The sequence below is a fragment of the Coregonus lavaretus genome (genome assembly GCF_964263955.1).
Source record: "Coregonus lavaretus genome assembly, chromosome: 29".
Lineage (NCBI taxonomy): Eukaryota > Metazoa > Chordata > Actinopteri > Salmoniformes > Salmonidae > Coregonus > Coregonus lavaretus.
The window spans coordinates 33,521,766-33,539,541 of NC_140016.1; the positions used below are offsets into that span (position 1 = coordinate 33,521,766).

The window sequence follows — 17,776 nt, forward strand, 5'->3', positions numbered from 1 at the left end:
CCATTAACATTGACGAGGCTGTAGTGGAGCGTGTCGAGAGTTTCAAGTTCCTTGGTGTCCACATCACCAACAAACTATTATGGTCCAAACACACCAAGACAGTCGTGAAGAGGGCACGACAAAGCCTATTCCTCCTCAGGAGACTGAAAAGATCCTCAAAAGGTTCTACAGCTGCACCATCGAGAGCATCCTGACCGGTTGCATCACGGAAACTGAGAGCCTACTGGGGGACAGAATACATCTGACCTACCGAAGGGCCAGAATACTCTTGACCTACCGAGGGGGCAAAATAGACTGGACCTACCGGGAAGGCAGGGAACTCTAACCTTACTTGGGGAAACACTTGGCCTACTGGGAAGACAGGAAACGTAAACCCCAAGAGGGAGACAGGGAACTCTGACCCTACATCTAGGTTAGGGGGGACATTGAAGGTGCCTTCTGGTGGGTCACCCGGGGTGATGTCTGGTGACCCCCATGGAGAGGACTGGAGGGTCCCCTGAGGCGAGGTCTGGAAGAATCGGGGTCCTCAAGGCTGGAGCTAGCAGGGTGCTAGCAAGCGGGCCAGCAGGGTCCTCAGGCCTGGGACTAGCAGAAGTGGTCTGAGTCCTTGTGGCCGCAGCCTGGAAATTGACAGCGAAAGCTGAACTTCGAAGACAGGCCGGGGCTGATCCCACCAGGCCGTGGGTAGCAGACATTCAAACCTCTGGGACCCGAGCATCTGCCACGACTAGCATGGTCTCCTCACAGGGAGTAGAGGACGACTCTGCAACTGCAACCAGAACAGGCCCCATGGCAGTGGCTGGCTGTGGCTCCCTCCTAGGAGCGGGCAAATAATCCAGTGCAGGCTTGGACTCTGGGCCAGGAGCAGGGAGGAGCTCCTGATGGAGACTAGGTGGAGTCTTTGTGGCTGAAGGTTCCAGGGTAGCAGACAGTCGAACCTCGGGCACCTGAGCATCTGCATCGAATAGCATGGTCTCCTCACAGAAAGTAGAGGATGACTCCGCAACTGCAACCAGAACAGGCCCCATGGCAGCGGCTGGCTGTGGCTCCACGACTGGAGTGGAAGTCTCCTTAACTATGGCTAGTCGAGGCTCTGGCTGAGGGGGGTGCAGACCTTAGTGTGGTGGACTGTGCACTCTGGAGTTATCTTCATCTGCTGGGGAGCTAAGCCGCTCTGGTGAGCTGAAGTGGACCCGACGCTGCCGTGCCTCTGGCCGGGGGGGGGGGGGGGGGGCCTAGAGGGACGTCGGTCGGGAGAGCGGTTGGACCACCTCGGGGGGAGGTGGCGTTCTGGTAGATACAATGTAGGCTCCAGCAGGGGGGGCTTGGAGCGACAACGATCTGTTGAATAGCTGGGCCACCTCGGGACGTAGTGGGGGTCTCAATGTTCCCTTAGAGGGGGCGAACGCTCAGACCAGGTGGGCCTGGAGTAGACGGGCTGACTCTGGGAGTATTGGCTGTGGTGGCGCTCATGTGGCGCTGACGATGGCTCTAGCCGGGGAGGCCTAGAGCGGTGGTGGTCAGGAGAGTAGCGGCGGTACCGGTGCTCCTGTGGCGGTGACTCAGACCGGGAGAGCCTAGAGTACACCCTCGTGATCTCTTGTGCTTCATGACTTAGGTCCTCATATTCCCTCAGCAGCTAACCCCTGGTGAGGAGGCCTGGAGCAGGTCTGGTCAACTGTAGGATGAGAGAGGTGCGTGACAGCAGCCCCATACGGCTTAGGATTGCAGGATAACTTCTCTGCATCCTGGGGTGCAGAAACAACTCCTCTTTTGGGTACTGGAACATCTTCACTGTAGCCAGGTCAGAATCCGGCGATATGAAGGACCATGTAAAAACTGTTGGTTGTTAAATCCGGCGAAATGAAGGACCATGTAAAAACTGCTAGCTGGAGTTCGTCTTAGTGGTTGGCTGTGAATGCCCTCACCCACTAGCACTTAGTGATGATTGGTTTGGTTCTGACTCGCTACAGGCTGTCCGGCAAGAACAAGGCAGGTGTGTCCATATCCAGAGGTTTATTATATCTTGGTCACCACCACACAGTTGCACACACACCCCATAGAAGTATCTTTGTGCATAGGATGGACTTGTGGTTCTAAAGAGAAGAAACATATACATATGACAGTATTAATATAGTTGTACATGCAATAGGAATATATAACAGGAATGAAAAGGAGAGAGAAGAAACAAATTACTCTGACGGGCTAGATTTATGGCCCTCTGCGGACTGGTGGAGATCTTATCTGATCTGCCCTGGTGCCACAGGGTCGTAAATTACACTGTGCATGCTCCAGATCCAAGAACCTTCTCTGAAACTTCTATTAGGTTCTAGAAACACGCCATGTGCATAAACTAGCATGAGCATAAACTACAGGCTATACAATAAGCATCTCTAAACTAACATATTATGCATAAATACTCATGCAATTAAGGCAATGCTGGCACAGACAATATAAACAACATGCAGATGTTATATCTGAAATATACACAAACATTAGCTGAATGTTACAAACAGTACTTTATGCACAGTTACAAATGTAAGAAAGTAACTATAAGTGACTGAGCATTGCTAACAGCATAAAACCCACAACAGTAAACCCACAACTCACTTTATGGATGTGTGCACAATGTTCTTGTTCTTCTTTAAGGTTTTATTGGTGTACTACATCCAAAAAGGTGTATTGCCACCACCTACTGGGTGGGGTAAACAAAGTCAATGTACTCAGATCCCTACACAGGCTCTGAGGCCTGAGAGGGGGAAGCTTCTTCAGACAGTATTCTCTGCAATGTTTCAGCCGTGAAATCCTGGAGATCCAAGAACCTTTTAGCCGCTTTCACAATGATTTCCTGTTTCTTCGATTTTTTGTTAGTTTGTCCTGTACAATTAATCACCTGCGCAATAAACGCAACAAAATCAACCTTCTTCACGATTTGTGTTTCAGGATCTCTCAACTGACTGACATCCACAGACTGTTGGGCATCCACTGCCATGGCTTCATCGTCTCTACTTGCTGCTTCGACAATTTTCACTGCCTCTGTATAAGAGACACGCACAATTTTCTAGTAAACACTGATAACTTGGTCGGCAGCCAAACTTGTGTCTTCATCTGCTGACATCGGGGAAAGTCACATGCACAGGCTTGGCCTTTTTTACAGTCACAGCCGGTGGCGACACAGACTGGCCAGAGCCTAATACACTGCCTAAGAAAATGCCTGGACCTGACAAAGCCATTTAGTCCCAGCTTCGCCCCAACTAATTATACAATACAAAAGCCTCAATTGATATTGTAGGTAGCCTTGTCAGAGCCAGAATGGCCCATAGTGCAGGGGACTGTCTCCTGATTCTGTAGCGTGAGGCTGCTTAACGTACAAGTACACCTACTGGACAGTATGCTAGTCTATTGCAGGGCCTTATTATTGTCCTAATTACTATTGTAGGCCTACACTATTTCCATGACACTCCAGAGGGTTTTAGTACAGGTAAGACAGGTACAAGTGTCATGATAACAATTTACAGTGCAGAGTGCATTGTGAGAATCTGCAATACTTTGAGTGACATTAGGTCACATGATCATGACTACACGTTGAACAGGTCTGTTAATTACATTCATTAATAAATCACTGATCCAGTAGCTTGTCTGATATACCTTAAGTCCAAAAGAAAGCATATGAAAGGTCAGAACTTTACCAATTCTGGCAGGAAAGGGAAATATTACCACAGCGCTGGAACAAACTACCAAAACATTTTGGTTTGACAATACAGTTGCTTTGCACCATAATTAGAACCCCAATCCAATGTGTAAAGACACATCCAGTACAATAGTAGGGTTGTTCCACCAATTAGGTGCCTTTTGAGTAGTGTAACTTGGTGAAAAAATACATGTTATTTCACATAATTTTAACATTCATAAAGAACACATGTTCAACTTAATAAATAACATGTTTTCCATTTTAAGAGGTTAAATAAAATTACTATAGTAAGTGCCTATTAAGTGCCAAATAAAGTAACAGGATTGACCGTAACATACAGTGGCTTGCAAAAGTACTCACCCCCCTTGGCATTTTTCCTATTTTGTTGCCTTACAACCTGGAATTAAATTTGATTTTGGGGGGTTTGTATCATTTGATTTACACAACATGCCTACCACTTTGAAGATGCAAAATATTATTTTTTTGTGAAACAAACAAGAAATAAGATTTAAAAAACAGAAAACTTGAGCGTGCATAACTATTCAACTCCCCAAAGTCAATACTTTGTAGAGCCACCTTTTGCAGCAATTACAGCTGCAAGTCTCTTGGGGTATGTCTCTATAATCTTGGCACATCTAGCCACTGGGATTTTTGCCCATTCTTCAAGGCAAAACTGCTCCAGCTCCTTCAAGTTGGATGCGTTCCGCTGGTGTACAGCAATCTTTAAGTCATACCACAGATTCTCAATTGGATTGAGGTCTGGGCTTTGACTAGGCCATTCCAAGACATTTAAATGTTTCCCCTTAAACCACTCAAGTGTTGCTTTAGCAATATGCTTAGGGTCATTGTCCTGCTGGAAGGTGAACCTCCGTCCCAGTCTCAAATCTCTGGAAGACTGAAACAGGTTTCCCTCAAGAATTTTCCTGTATTTAGCGCCATCCATCATTCCTTCAATTCTGACCAGTTTCCCAGTCCCTGCCGATGAAAAACATCCCCACAGCATGATGCTGCCACCACAGCTCTGTGGAGTGTACGGCTTAAAGGGGTCCTATGGACAGATACTCCAATCTCCGCTGTGGAGCTTTGCAGCTCCTTCAGGGTTATCTTTGGTCTCTTTGTTGCCTCTCTGATTAATGCCCTCCTTGCCTGGTCCGTGAGTTTTGGTGGGTGGCCCTCTCTTGGCAGGTTTGTTGTGGTGCCATATTCTTTCCATTTTTTAATAATGGATTTAATGGTGCTCCGTGGGATGTTCAAAGTTTCAGATCTTTTTTCATAACCCAACCCTGATCTGTACTTCTCCACAACTTTGTCCCTGACCTGTTTGGAGAACTCCTTGGTCTTCATGGTGCCTCTTGCTTGGTGGTGCCCCTTGCTTAGTGATGTCGCAGACTCTGGGGCCTTTCAGAACAGGTGTATATATACTGAGATCATGTGACAGATCATGTGACACTTAGATTGCACACAGGTGGACTTTATTTAACTAATTATGTGATTTCTGAAGTTAATTGGTTGCACCAGATCTTATTTAGGGTCTTCATAGCAAAGGGGGTGAATACATATGCACGCACCACTTTTCCGTTATTTATTTTATAGAATTTTTTGAAACAAGTTATTTTTTTCATTTCACCAATTTGGACTATTTTGTGTATGTCCATTACATGAAGTCCAAATAAAAAAACATTTAAATTACAGGTTGTAATGCAACAAAACAGGAAAAATGCCAAGGGGGATGAATACCTTTGCAAGGCACTGTAAATCCCCATGTTGTGTGCAACAGGGAGGGGCAATTGAATGCAAGCTTCACTAAAACATTGAAATTGTTCAAACATTTCTAGCTTGTCTATCTATGGGTAACAGGGTTATCGTGTTGTGCTCGACCTGCTCACTTTTTGGCCACCAGAAAATGGCCAAAAAGAGTAGAACCAGCTCACCTGCTTTTACACTATGATTTGACATTATTTGAAAAGGAATAGTTTCACCTCCGGGGGCACGGAGCCTGCCCTCCCGGACATCTACAGCACCCAGTGTCAAAGGAAGGCCAAGAAAATCATTAAGGACCAACGCTGCTGTCCCATGCTAGAGACATTGAACCACTGGTCACTTCCCGTTTCACACTGTGCATTTAAATATTGTATCCCCGACGTAGTTCATCATAATAAATATATTACTGTACATTGTATTTCGGTTACACTGTTTATACACATTGCATATTTATTTATACACTGGATTTTTTACATTGCTTACTCTAATATACAGTATCTCCTGCTGTACATATCGTTCTTAGCTGATATTGTGTAAATTCTCCCAGTGTATGTACATACTTACAGATTGCATTTGATTACTGCTACAGTGGTATTTGGGTTGTTAATCAGATTCGTCCTGCCGTTCTTGATTTCATGTCGTTTTTTATGTTCTTACATTTCATTGTTTGACATTTTACTGCATTGTTAGGAGTTGTAACATAAGCATTTCGCTGCACCCACTATAACCCCTGCTCAACTGTGTACGCGACCAATAAACTTTGATTTCATATTAAAACGAGAGTTCAGTTCACGTAACAGGGTTGACCTTAAAATGAGGGACAGTTTTATTTTGATTTTTTCCCCTTGAATCACTAATGACATTAAATAAATAATAATCTTCAGAAATTACTTTGTCAAAGCAACAACATAACTAGGGCTTTCCAATGATGGTGAATTATTGGGTAAATGTTGGGATTAAGTGGGTTAAAATATTCCTAGAAGTCACAGAGGATGCACTGAAAATGCTGAAATTTGGCACTTTAGCAAGTCTTTATTCAATCAGTTTGGTAGAATTTTCCAAGTGGTCTATAATAAAGAGCACTTCATTTAATATAGCAGGCTTTTGAAATTCTATATTTGTGCACAATTTCTACTTAAAATATCAAAGAGATGCAAAAGGAACTCAATTCGTGGAACGACCCAGTACATGGTCTTAATGTTTTTGTTTTTGTCTAGGCTAAAGACCATAAGACAATGGCAGCTCTTGGAAGGTCACATATGATCTTCTCAGAGGATAAATTTCACTGCCTGGAGGAATTCATTAACTTTAATTCCTGGGTGGTCGAGGTCGAACAATGCTTTCTCTGTCAGTGAGAATCTTCTGCTGAAAATACTGTCAGAATTCTCTCACTATTCTACTCACACAAGTGACTATTGTGTTGCCATATTGAGTGGACCACTAATAAAATCCATGGACTGAAGAAATATATATATATAAATTATACTCATTCTAATTCTATGCCTGCGTAGCCTGCGTGCCAGTCTGGTTGTGTTATCATGCCAATTCCTTGTCACTGATTGTCATGTCAAACATGTTTGGCTTGGCAATGAGCAATGGATTTGGTAAGAGCACAAACAGATCTGAGACCAGGCTAGGGTCTCTACACCTAGGGCGCAAATCACATGATGGCAAGGCATACCATTGGCAAGGCATAAAATGGCATTGGTATCTTAAAATGCAAGACATCCACTTTTGTTGTATTCACAAACTGAACATACAGTGGGGGAAAAAAGTATTTAGTCAGCCACCAATTGTGCAAGTTCTCCCACTTAAAAAGATGAGAGAGGCCTGTAATTTTCATCATAGGTACACATCAACTATGACAGACAAAATGAGGAAAAAAAATCCAGTAAATCACATTGTAGGATTTTTAATGAATTTTTTTGCAAATTATGGTGGAAAATAAGTATTTGGTCAATAACAAAAGTTTCTCAATACTTTGTTATATACCCTTTGTTGGCAATGACACAGGTCAAACGTTTTCTGTAAGTCTTCACAAGGTTTTCACACACTGTTGCTGGTATTTTGGCCCATTCCTCCATGCAGATCTCCTCTAGAGCAGTGATGTGTTGGGGCTGTCGCTGGGCAACACGGACTTTCAACTCCCTCAAAAGATTTTCTATGGGGTTAAGATCTGGAGACTGGCTAGGCCACTCCAGGACCTTGAAATGCTTCTTACGAAGCCACTCCTTCGTTGCCCGGGCGGTGTGTTTGGGATCATTGTCATGCTGAAAGACCCAGCCATGTTTCATCTTCAATGCCCTTGCTGATGGAAGGAGGTTTTCACTCAAAATATCACGATACATGGCCCCATTCATTCTTTCCTTTACAAGGATCAGTCGTCCTGGTCCCTTTGCAGAAAAACAGCCCCAAAGCATGATGTTTCCACCCCCATGCTTCACAGTAGATGATAATGTGTTCTTTGGATGCAACTCAGCATTCTTTGTCCTCCAAACACGACAAGTTGAGTTTATACCAAAAAGTTCTATTTTGGTTTCATCTGACATTCTCCCAATCCTCTTCTGGATCATCCAAATGCACTCTAGCAAACTTCAGACGAGCCTGGACATGTACTGGCTTAAGCAGGGGGACACGTCTTGCACTGCAGGATTTGAGTCCCTGGCGGCGTAGTGTGTTACTGATGGTAGGCTTTGTTACTTTGGTCCCAGCTCTCTGCAGGTCATTCACTAGGTCCCCCGTGTGGTTCTGGGATTTCTGCTCACCGTTCTTGTGATCATTTTGACCCCACGGGTTGAGATCTTGCGTGGAGCCCCAGATCGAGGGAGATTATCAGTGGTCTTGTATGTCTTCCATTTCCTAATAATTGCTCCCACAGTTGATTTCTTACAAACCAAGCTGCTTACCTATTGCAGATTCAGTCTTCCCAGCCTGGTGCAGGTCTACAATTTTGTTTCTGGTGTCCTTTGACAGCTCTTTGGTCTTGGCCATAGTGGAGTTTGGAGTGTGACTGTTTGAGGTTGTGGACAGGTGTCTTTTATACTGATAACAAGTTCAAACAGGTGCCATTAATACAGGTAACGAGTGGAGGACAGAGGAGCCTCTTAAAGAAGAAGTTACAGGTCTGTGAGAGCCAGAAATATTGCTTGTTTGTAGGTGACCAAATACTTATTTTCCACCATAATTTGCAAATAAATTCATTAAAAATCCTACAATGTGATTTTCTGGAAAAAAAATTCTCAATTTGTCTGTCATAGTTGACGTGTACCTATGATGAAAATTACAGGCCTCTCTCATCTTTTTAAGTGGGAGAACTTGCACAATTGGTGGCTGACTAAATACTTTTTTGCCCCACTGTATACCTAAGGAATATCTAAGTAAATATAAAAATTGCAACACACAAGACTTGAGCTATTACTATCCCCAACACAGCATGGTTGTGGGACTGTGGTAGGCCTACTATTGTTTGACAGGTTCATTTTAAAGTATTTCTACTGACTTTTCAAACAGGATTTTTAATATACAGCCGTAAACTCAGCTTAGCCTGACAATGTAAGGTGGCACCAGCTTGCTAATCATAAAGAACATCCAAAACGCAGAGTTTACATCCATAGTTAGAAGGATGTTAAACACTACACTACTTACCATAGCCCTGTGCTACATGTACAGTGCCTTCAGAAAGTATTCACACCCCTTGACCTTTTCCACATTCTGTTGTGTTATAGTTTGGGATTTATATCAAATGGATTAATTTGAGATTTTGAGTCACTGGCCTAAACACAATACCCCATAATGTCAAAGTGGAATTATGTTTTTAGAAATGTTTACAAATTAATTAAAAATGAAAAGCTGAAATGTCTTGAGTCAATAAGTATTCAACCCCTTTGTTATGGCAAGCCTAAAAAAGTTCAGGAGTAACAATTTGCTTAAGAAGTTACATAATAAGTTGCATGGACTGTGCAATAATAGTGTTTAATATGATTTTTGAATGACTACCTCATCTCTGTTCCCCACACATACAATTATTTGTAAGGTCCCTCAGCGAAGCAGTGAATTTCAAACACAGATTCAACCACAAAGACCAGAGAGGTTTTCCAATGCCTCGCAAAGCAGGGCACCAATTAGCAGACATTGAATATCCCTTTGAGCATGGTGAAGTTATTAATTACACTTTGGATGGTGTATAAATACACCCATTCACTACAAAGACACAGGCGTCCTTCCTAACTCAGTTTCCGGAGAGGAAGGAAACCGCTCAGGGATTTAACCATGAGGCTATTTGTGACTATAAAACCATTACAGAGTTTAATGGCTCTAATAGGAGATAACTGAGGATGGATCAACAACATTGTCTTTACTATACAATACTAACCTAAACGACAGCGTGAAAAGAAGAAAGCCTGTACAGAATAAAAATATTCCAAAACATGCATCCTGTTTGCAATAAGAAACTAAAGTAAAACAACATGTTATGTTTGGGGCAAATCCAACACAACACATAACTGAGTACCACTCTTCATATTTTCAAACATGGTGGTGGCTGCATCATGTTATGGGTATGCTTGTCATCGGCAGGACTAGGGAGTTTTTAGGATAAAAAGAAACGGAATAGAGCTTAGCACATGCAACATCCTAGAGGAAAACCGGGTTCAGTTTTCTTTCCAACAGACACTGGGAGACAAATTCATTTTTCAGCAAAAGTATGTGGACACCACTTCATATTAGTGGATTCGGCTATTTCAGACAAACCTGTTGCTGACAAGTGTATAAAATCGAGCACACAGCCATGCACTCTCCATAGACAGATATTGGCAGTAGAATGGCCTTACTGAAGAGCTCAGTGACTTTCAACGTGGCACCGTCATAGGATTCCACCATTCCAAGTCAGTTCGCAAAATTTCTGCCCTGCTAGAGCTGCCCTGGTCAACTGTAAGTGCTGTTATTGTGAAGTGGAAACGTCTAGGAGCTACAACGGCTCAACCGCGAAGTGTGTAGAGCGTAAAAATCATCTGTCCTCAGTTGCAACACTCACTACCGAGTTCCAAACTTTGTAAAGATCGCCACCATTGGTGTAGCCATTACGCTTCACCACCTGGCAGTCTGACGGACGAATCTGAATTTGGCGGTTGCCAGGAGAACACTACCTACCCGAATGCATAGTGCCAACTGTAAAGTTTGGTGGAGGATGAATAATGGTCTGGGGCTGTTTTTCATGGTTCGGGCTAGGCCCCTTATTTCCAGTGAAGGGAAATCGTAACGCTACAGCATACAATGACATTCTAGACGATTCTGTGCTTCCAACTTTGTGGCAACAGTTTGGGCAAGGCCCATTCCTGTTACAGCATGACAATGCCCCCGTGCACAAAGCGAGGTCCATACAGAAATGGTTTGTCGAGATTGGTGTGGAAGAACTTGACAGGCCTGCACAGATCCCTGACCTCAACCCCATCGGACACCTTTGGGATGAATTGGAACGCCGACTGCGAGCCAGGCCTAATCGCCCAACATCAGTGCCCGATTTCATTAATGCTCTTGTGGCTGAATGGAAGCAAGTCCCCGCAGCAATGTTCCAACATCTAGTGGAAAGCCTTCCCAGAAGAGTGGAGGTTGTTATAGCAGCAGAGGGGGGACAAATTCCATATTAATGCCCATGATTTTGGAATGAGATGTTCCACGAGCAGGTGTCCACATACTTTTGGTCATGTAGTGTATGTAAACTACATGTCGGTTTATGCATTATCAGCCTAACTGGGAGTGAAAACAGCATCATGTTCTCTCGTCTGCATTACGTCATGTGTGATCACGAACGAAGTGGCGCAAGTGTTATCACAAACGCTGCCAATGTCCAAAGATGTAGGTATATTTGATAATAGACTATAATTCTACATTTGGGTTTGGCCCAAAACAACATCATTGCACTATTAGCTACCAGTTAAAGGCTTCATATCGGAGGACTTTCTATGACCTGTCAGTGCAACAAATATGAATAGGCTTGATCTTCGAAGAGCGCATGAGAAATGTTGATTTTTAATTGGACCAAAGGCAGAAAAGTCAATTTAAAGTAGCCTGTGTCCTAAAATAATAATTAATGAAATATCAACAGTTTTAAGTAAAAATCTTAATCCACACAAAGATAGTATCTAAATTATTGTGCCAGCTTTATCTAGCCTCCCATGAGTTATGCGTAGACAGTAGGCTAGTCTACTCACATATTATAAGCATAATATCCCGATGAGTCCCGGAGTTTTTGGACGGATATTAGGTAATGTGCATCCACACCGCTGTTTTCCTCTATCCAGCAGTGTTCATCCTCCTCTTCGGAGAACGATCCTCTCTTGTGATACTTTCAGCCCTTCGTGAATTTATGGGCAGTAGTCACTTTCTACTGTCTCCTTTTTGGCGGCAAAATTCTGAAGTCAGCACGTCCGTTTTGGCTTCGGAATGAAGCCGGCTCGTGCTTGCGTTCTCAGCAGGTAGCCAGCCTACGGTCTATTTCCCCAGGCCGTTGTACAACTGTGGGCTAGTTTGCACAAGTGAACTGAATGGGAGGTTGTAGTGGCCCAGCCCATTTCTGCCAAATGAACGCTCATCAATCACCGTCTTCATCATTACCACTACCACCACCACCACTAGGTTACTAAAAGCACACAAGTAGAAGGTTAAGTATTTGCCTTGGAACTGAAAGATGTTTGCTTGCTTTCCATTATTGCTTTCTTTGGATTATAAATCACAGAGCTGTTGGTTTGATGTAGCCCTCAGCCATCTGAATACTAGTGCAGCACTCTTACAGCACTCTTACAGCAATCTAATCTGCATCTAATCTGCTTCTCAGTTTCTAGAGTGGTTCTAATTGCTTATGAAAGTATGTATGCATGGTGGCACCATATCACCCAAGGTACTGTTACATGATTCAAACATTTGGCATACTGCACATGAAATATGCACACAGTAAATGCTAGATGTAAGACCCTTAATTACTGGCCACCTCTGTATCACCTCTTTGATCTCAAGTGTGTGTGTGTGTCTGTTTGTTGTGTGTGTTTGTGTGTTATATATATGTGTGTGTGTGTGTGTGTGTGTGTGTGTGTGTGTGTGTGTGTGTGTGTGTGTGTGTGTGTGTGTGTGTGTGTGTGTGTGTGTGTGTGTGTGTGTGTGTGTGATTTCAGAGGAAATATTTTCCCAAGATCATCATCTTGTTGACCTGTAATACAGGAGAGGTTTTACCATGAATATCAGGCAGGCCCAAATTAAAACCATAACATTACACCAATAGCCTATATTTTCAGAGAAAACAAAAAGTGGGTGTGACAGGGGGGGATGTGTAAAATGTTAGGGTGAAATGTTTGATATGTGAAATGTTTGACCCCAAAGGTCATGAGCGACAATAGAAAACATACTATAGCAGACTATAAAACTATTTAAAAAAGTATATAAAACAAATATTTTGAGACTAACACGTTGGGGGAGGGGGGGGTGCTAAACTGACATAATTATGGAATTGTTTTAAGATGGTCATACTATGGATAATTTAGCTATTTGATTTTTTATTTTAGGACCCCTTCAGGTATAGAAAATATATATTACAAAATTGTTTGATAAAATAGTGATTTTGGCCTTTACTACTAAAGCCCATAGAAACACATTGAAGATCACATTCAAGGACAGTCAAAAATGTAATCATAAGAAATAAGATTTTGTGTCTGTTCTAAATCTAGGAGATATAAAAAAAACTCAGGAAATATTTTGGTTATTTTTAACACAATTATTTAACCCCATTTTTTGGGTTCATACAAAACTACCTTCATACTTCAATTCGTTTTTTTAACTGGTACCGGTTACCTTCAGACGGGTCCCATGACACTTGTGGTCCTGGAGCAAAACTGAGAATCAGTGGGGTCCCATTAGTTTGTAGCCCAAACGGCTCGAACGCTACAGACATTTACGTGGGTCTGACAAACACTGCTCTAGCTCTGCCATCTTTCACCAGAGATGCGGAAATGCAACACTGTCGGATGTGGTGGAGTGAAACTCATCCAATGCAATAAAAACAGATATCTCTAGCAAAAAAACAGATATCTCTAGCTTAAAGTGATGGATTTTGATGGGGATTATTTTGTTATGTAAATTAAATTGACACACTGGTGCATCAATCGACTCTAGGGGGTTAAATGTGGCTGAGATGCGTTAAAACATATTGCATGCGATATGGATCTCTTGCACAAATGGATATTGCACATGTCAATATTGCAATTTTGCAGTGGTGGAAAAAGTACCCTATTGTCATACTTGAGTAAAAGTAAAGATACTGTCACGCCCTGGCTCTGGGGACTATGTTATGTTGAGCCAGGGTGTGTAAGTCTATGTTTTGTATATCTAGGTTGGCCTGAGTGACTCCCAATCAGAGGCAACAAGTGTCAGCTGGTTGTCTCTGATTGGGAGCCATATTTAACTATCGGTCTTTTCACTTTGTGTTGTGGTTTCTTGTTCCTTTTGGTTTGTGTGTATCGAAGGACTTCACGTTTCGTTCGTTGTTTTGATCGGGTGATCTGTTTAATAAATAATATGTACGCATTCAACGCTGCGCATTGGTCCTCCTCCTTAAGCGATCGTGACAGAAGAAACCACCAAGACAGGACCAAGCAGCGTGAAGAGGAGAGAGGAAGGACCTTGGATCAGGGGAGTAGGAGTTTCGGCTGGGCCACGCTAAGTGAAGAGGAGAGAGGCTGGTCTATGAAGCAATGGATCGAGAGTCTGGCGAGAGCTAGGGAGGCCTGGTCCACGGGGAGGAGAGAACCCCAGAAAATTTTTAGGGGGGGGCTCACGACGTGGACGACGTGGCAGCAGGAGGCCGCGATGGAGCGGTCCAGCGGGTGTGAAGAGGAGGCCGCCAGGTTAAGGGGGCCACTGGTCACAGAGGAGAGGGAAAGTGTGGAGGCACGGCGAGAGGTACTGGGGTGTATTACCAGTCCGGTCCGGCCCGTTCCTGATCCCTGCATAGGGCCAGTGGCGTGTGTCCCCAGTACGGTTCGGCCTGTTCCTGCCTCTCGCACCGAGCCTGTGGTGCGCGTCGTCAGCCCTGTCCGGCCCGTTCCTGCTCTCCGTACCAAGTCGGTGGTGCGCGTCGCCAGCCCGGTCCGGCCCATTCCTGCTCTCCGCACCAAGTCTGTGGTGCGCGTCGCCAGCCCAGTCCGGCCCATCCAAGCTTCCCGCACCAAGCCAGTGGTGTGCGTCGTCAGTCCGGCACGGCCCGTGCCTGCTCTCCGCACCAAGTCTATGGTGCGTTTCGTCAGCCCTGTCCGGCCCGTTCCTGCTCTCCGTACCAAGTCTGTGGTGCGCGTCGCCAGCCCAGTCCGGCCCATCCAAGCTCCCCGCACCAGGTCAGTGGTGCGCGTCGTCAGCCCGGTCCGGCTCATTCCTGCTCCCCGCACCAAGTCAGGGGTGCGCTTAGTCAGCCCGGTCCGGCCCGTTCCTCCTCCACGCATCAAGCCAGGGGTGTGCGTCATCAGTCCAGCACAACCCGTGCCTGGGTCATGTCCGGAGCCGGATCCGCCGCCGAGGCGGAGTGCCCACCCGGTCCCTCCCCTGTTGTGGTTGTTTGGCGCGGCCGGAGTCCGCGCCTTTGGGGGGGGGTACTGTCACGCCCTGGCTCTGGGGACTATGTTATGTTGAGCCAGGGTGTGTAAGTCTATGTTTTGTATATCTAGGTTGGCCTGAGTGACTCCCAATCAGAGGCAACGAGTGTCAGCTGGTTGTCTCTGATTGGGAGCCATATTTAACTATCGGTCTTTTCACTTTGTGTTGTGGTTTCTTGTTCCTTTTGGTTTGTGTGTATCGAAGGACTTCACGTTTCGTTCGTTGTTTTGATCGGGTGATCTGTTTAATAAATAATATGTACGCATTCAACGCTGCGCATTGGTCCTCCTCCTTAAGCGATCGTGACAGATACCTTAATAGAAAATTACTCAGGTAAAAGTGAAAATCACCCAGTAAAATACTAATTGAGTAAAAGTCAAAATACTTTAAAGTATTTTTACTTAAGTACTTTACATCACTGCGATTTTGATGTGAATTCGATTAATTGTGCTGAAAACCTATGGCAAGACAGATCAACTCAATGCAGTGCTGTTCATTTCAGATCCATGGGCAGCTCCACTAAGTACCAAAATGGCCATTCAGCAACATAGACAGCAAGATGTACTATAGTACCATGTTGGCCATCATTACAGTGCCATGGAAAATGCCACTAAGTACCTTATTGGCAACTCTAGCACCATAGATAGCTCTGTGTACTAAAGCTCAATTTTAGCTCCCATTTCAGCACCATGGACAGCTCGACTCGCCACAGCAGCCTGCTCACCAAGGACAGCACTGCAGCGTTACTCACTCAGCACGACTGTGCAGCTGATCAGCATTTGTCTGCCCATCCAGACCATATGGTACAAAGTGAGCTAAGCTATTTCGTTTACTCCAATTGAACCCCAAGGGGTTGGAGGAGATACTCACTTGCATGCTCCAAGTTTCTGGTTTGGGAAACATCAACTTTTTCAGACAACAAACAGATCATCCTATGCAGAGATTTGTCGCACTGTGCAGATGGCACCACTGCTAAAATATGTAAGGGATTCAAATCAATGTACTGGCTTTGAATTAATGTGCAACTGCATGCCTCATTAATATACCAATGCCAGGTAATCAGTTCATATTTTGAGGGTGGACAGCAGTAGTCTTAAGTCACTAGAAGGCTGCATAGAAGAAGGAGTAGCAGAAGAGGATGTGACATTCCCAGATCTCACAACCTTTATGTTGTGTCTTCTGATGAGGACAAAGAACACAACAGGCACCGGAAGAGTCCAGGGGGTACAGGGCAGGAAGAGGAAGATCGACATGCTGTCATCCCTGGCAGAGAGGATTTCATTTAGAGTGTTCCTGGCACCTCGCACATCAAGGCAAGCAGAGGAATCACTGTGGGCACACATTTGGCCCAATGCCAAGTTGGCATTCTGACTCAAATCATTCAACATATGCTGCCAACTGGATTGAAGTTCATGGACAATATGAGTGGACGTATCAGAAGGTGCATTGGGTACTGGAAGACTGGAGGCTAGCTATAGGTTCAGACAGATTACTAGTTTGTTGTACAGCATCACTGAACTCACTGCAGTTTATGGAAAGTATTTGCTGTCCTACCCTCATCTTTCATTTCCTGCTGGTAGAAATGCACCAGTAATAATGATCTATCAATCATATGAGCTATAGTAGCCTAAATCAAAATATCACTTCTCACTTGTACTGTACAGTCATGTATGCCCCATAGGTCCCCAGTGAGTGTGATAACTCCAGGCTTGACCATGTGAACGCTAGAACACTGATGTTGCCATCCAACCTGCTACCAGGCTGTCCTTTGGGTTTTAGTTTCCATTAACATGATTAGCACATAGCCCTCTGTGCTCCCTCTAAAAATAAGGGCCGTTAGCCAATAAAGAGAGAGACCGCCTGCAGCATAACCAGACCTCTATTGAGTGATGTGCAGAGGCAATGGAGGAGTTCACTAGAGGGATTGATTGGTACAGCTCCTCTATTGCTGAGTGTGGCCCACTTGGCACAATAAGCTCTGTGTGTCTGTGCTTGAAGTGCGGAAGATGTCTCAGTCAGACAGAACAGTCTGTTTTTTGGGGCTCCACAATGTGGTGGGAGTACTCTGTCTTCAACCAACTGACAGATCGTGTTACAAAATGTTTGAGTTGGTGGATTTTTGATGGCCTCAAAATAAGTTATCATTGAGAACAGGAGGTGAACTGTAGTGTTTTGACAGTGTTTTACATTTACATTTTAGTCATTTAGCAGACGCTCTTTGCCAAGTGTTTTGTATTAGACAGAGGCTTGATCAGCCTGTTGGGCAACAGGCTTGTTCCAGCATTATGGTGTGTCTTGGAAGTCTTAGATCACAGACTGGTGCAAAGCAGGAGCCACATTTGTAGCAGGAAGTTTAATGGTAGCGAGTGATATCAAAATGAGCTTGAATGGGACTGCCAATTCCTAAATCAAGTGTAAACTCCCTCCATTCAGATGTTAATGCAGTGTCTATTTAGCCATTGCCTGGCATTGCTTGATCAGAGTTTATAACTGCCAGTGTGACCCACTGGGTTTCGAACACAGGTCTCCTTTGTACAAGACTGTGTTAGCCCACTGAGCTAAAATCTAGGCAATAGCTTGCCGAGCTAATGCAAGTCTTCAGGTCTCAAGCAAGGTTAATCATGAAATGAATGTGGTTCACTACAAAATAAGAAAAACAAGAAGAAGAAGAATACTTTTTCCATTAACTTG

At 44.3% G+C, this 17,776-nt stretch overlaps 1 protein-coding gene across 1 annotated transcript in view; it reads right to left on the reverse strand.

The window, feature by feature from the left end:
- LOC311104633 (short transient receptor potential channel 3-like) overlaps positions 1 to 12,058 on the reverse strand; it is a gene marked incomplete at both ends in the record, with an annotated part of 103,189 nt that extends 91,131 nt beyond the window's left edge. The window contains 2 exons of the mRNA XM_084146485.1: positions 11,662 to 11,795; positions 12,050 to 12,058. Of these exons, the coding sequence (XP_084002611.1) occupies positions 11,662 to 11,795; positions 12,050 to 12,058 (143 nt within the window). The remainder of the gene's footprint in view (positions 1 to 11,661; positions 11,796 to 12,049) is intronic.
- Between the last annotated feature and the right edge of the window lie 5,718 nt (positions 12,059 to 17,776).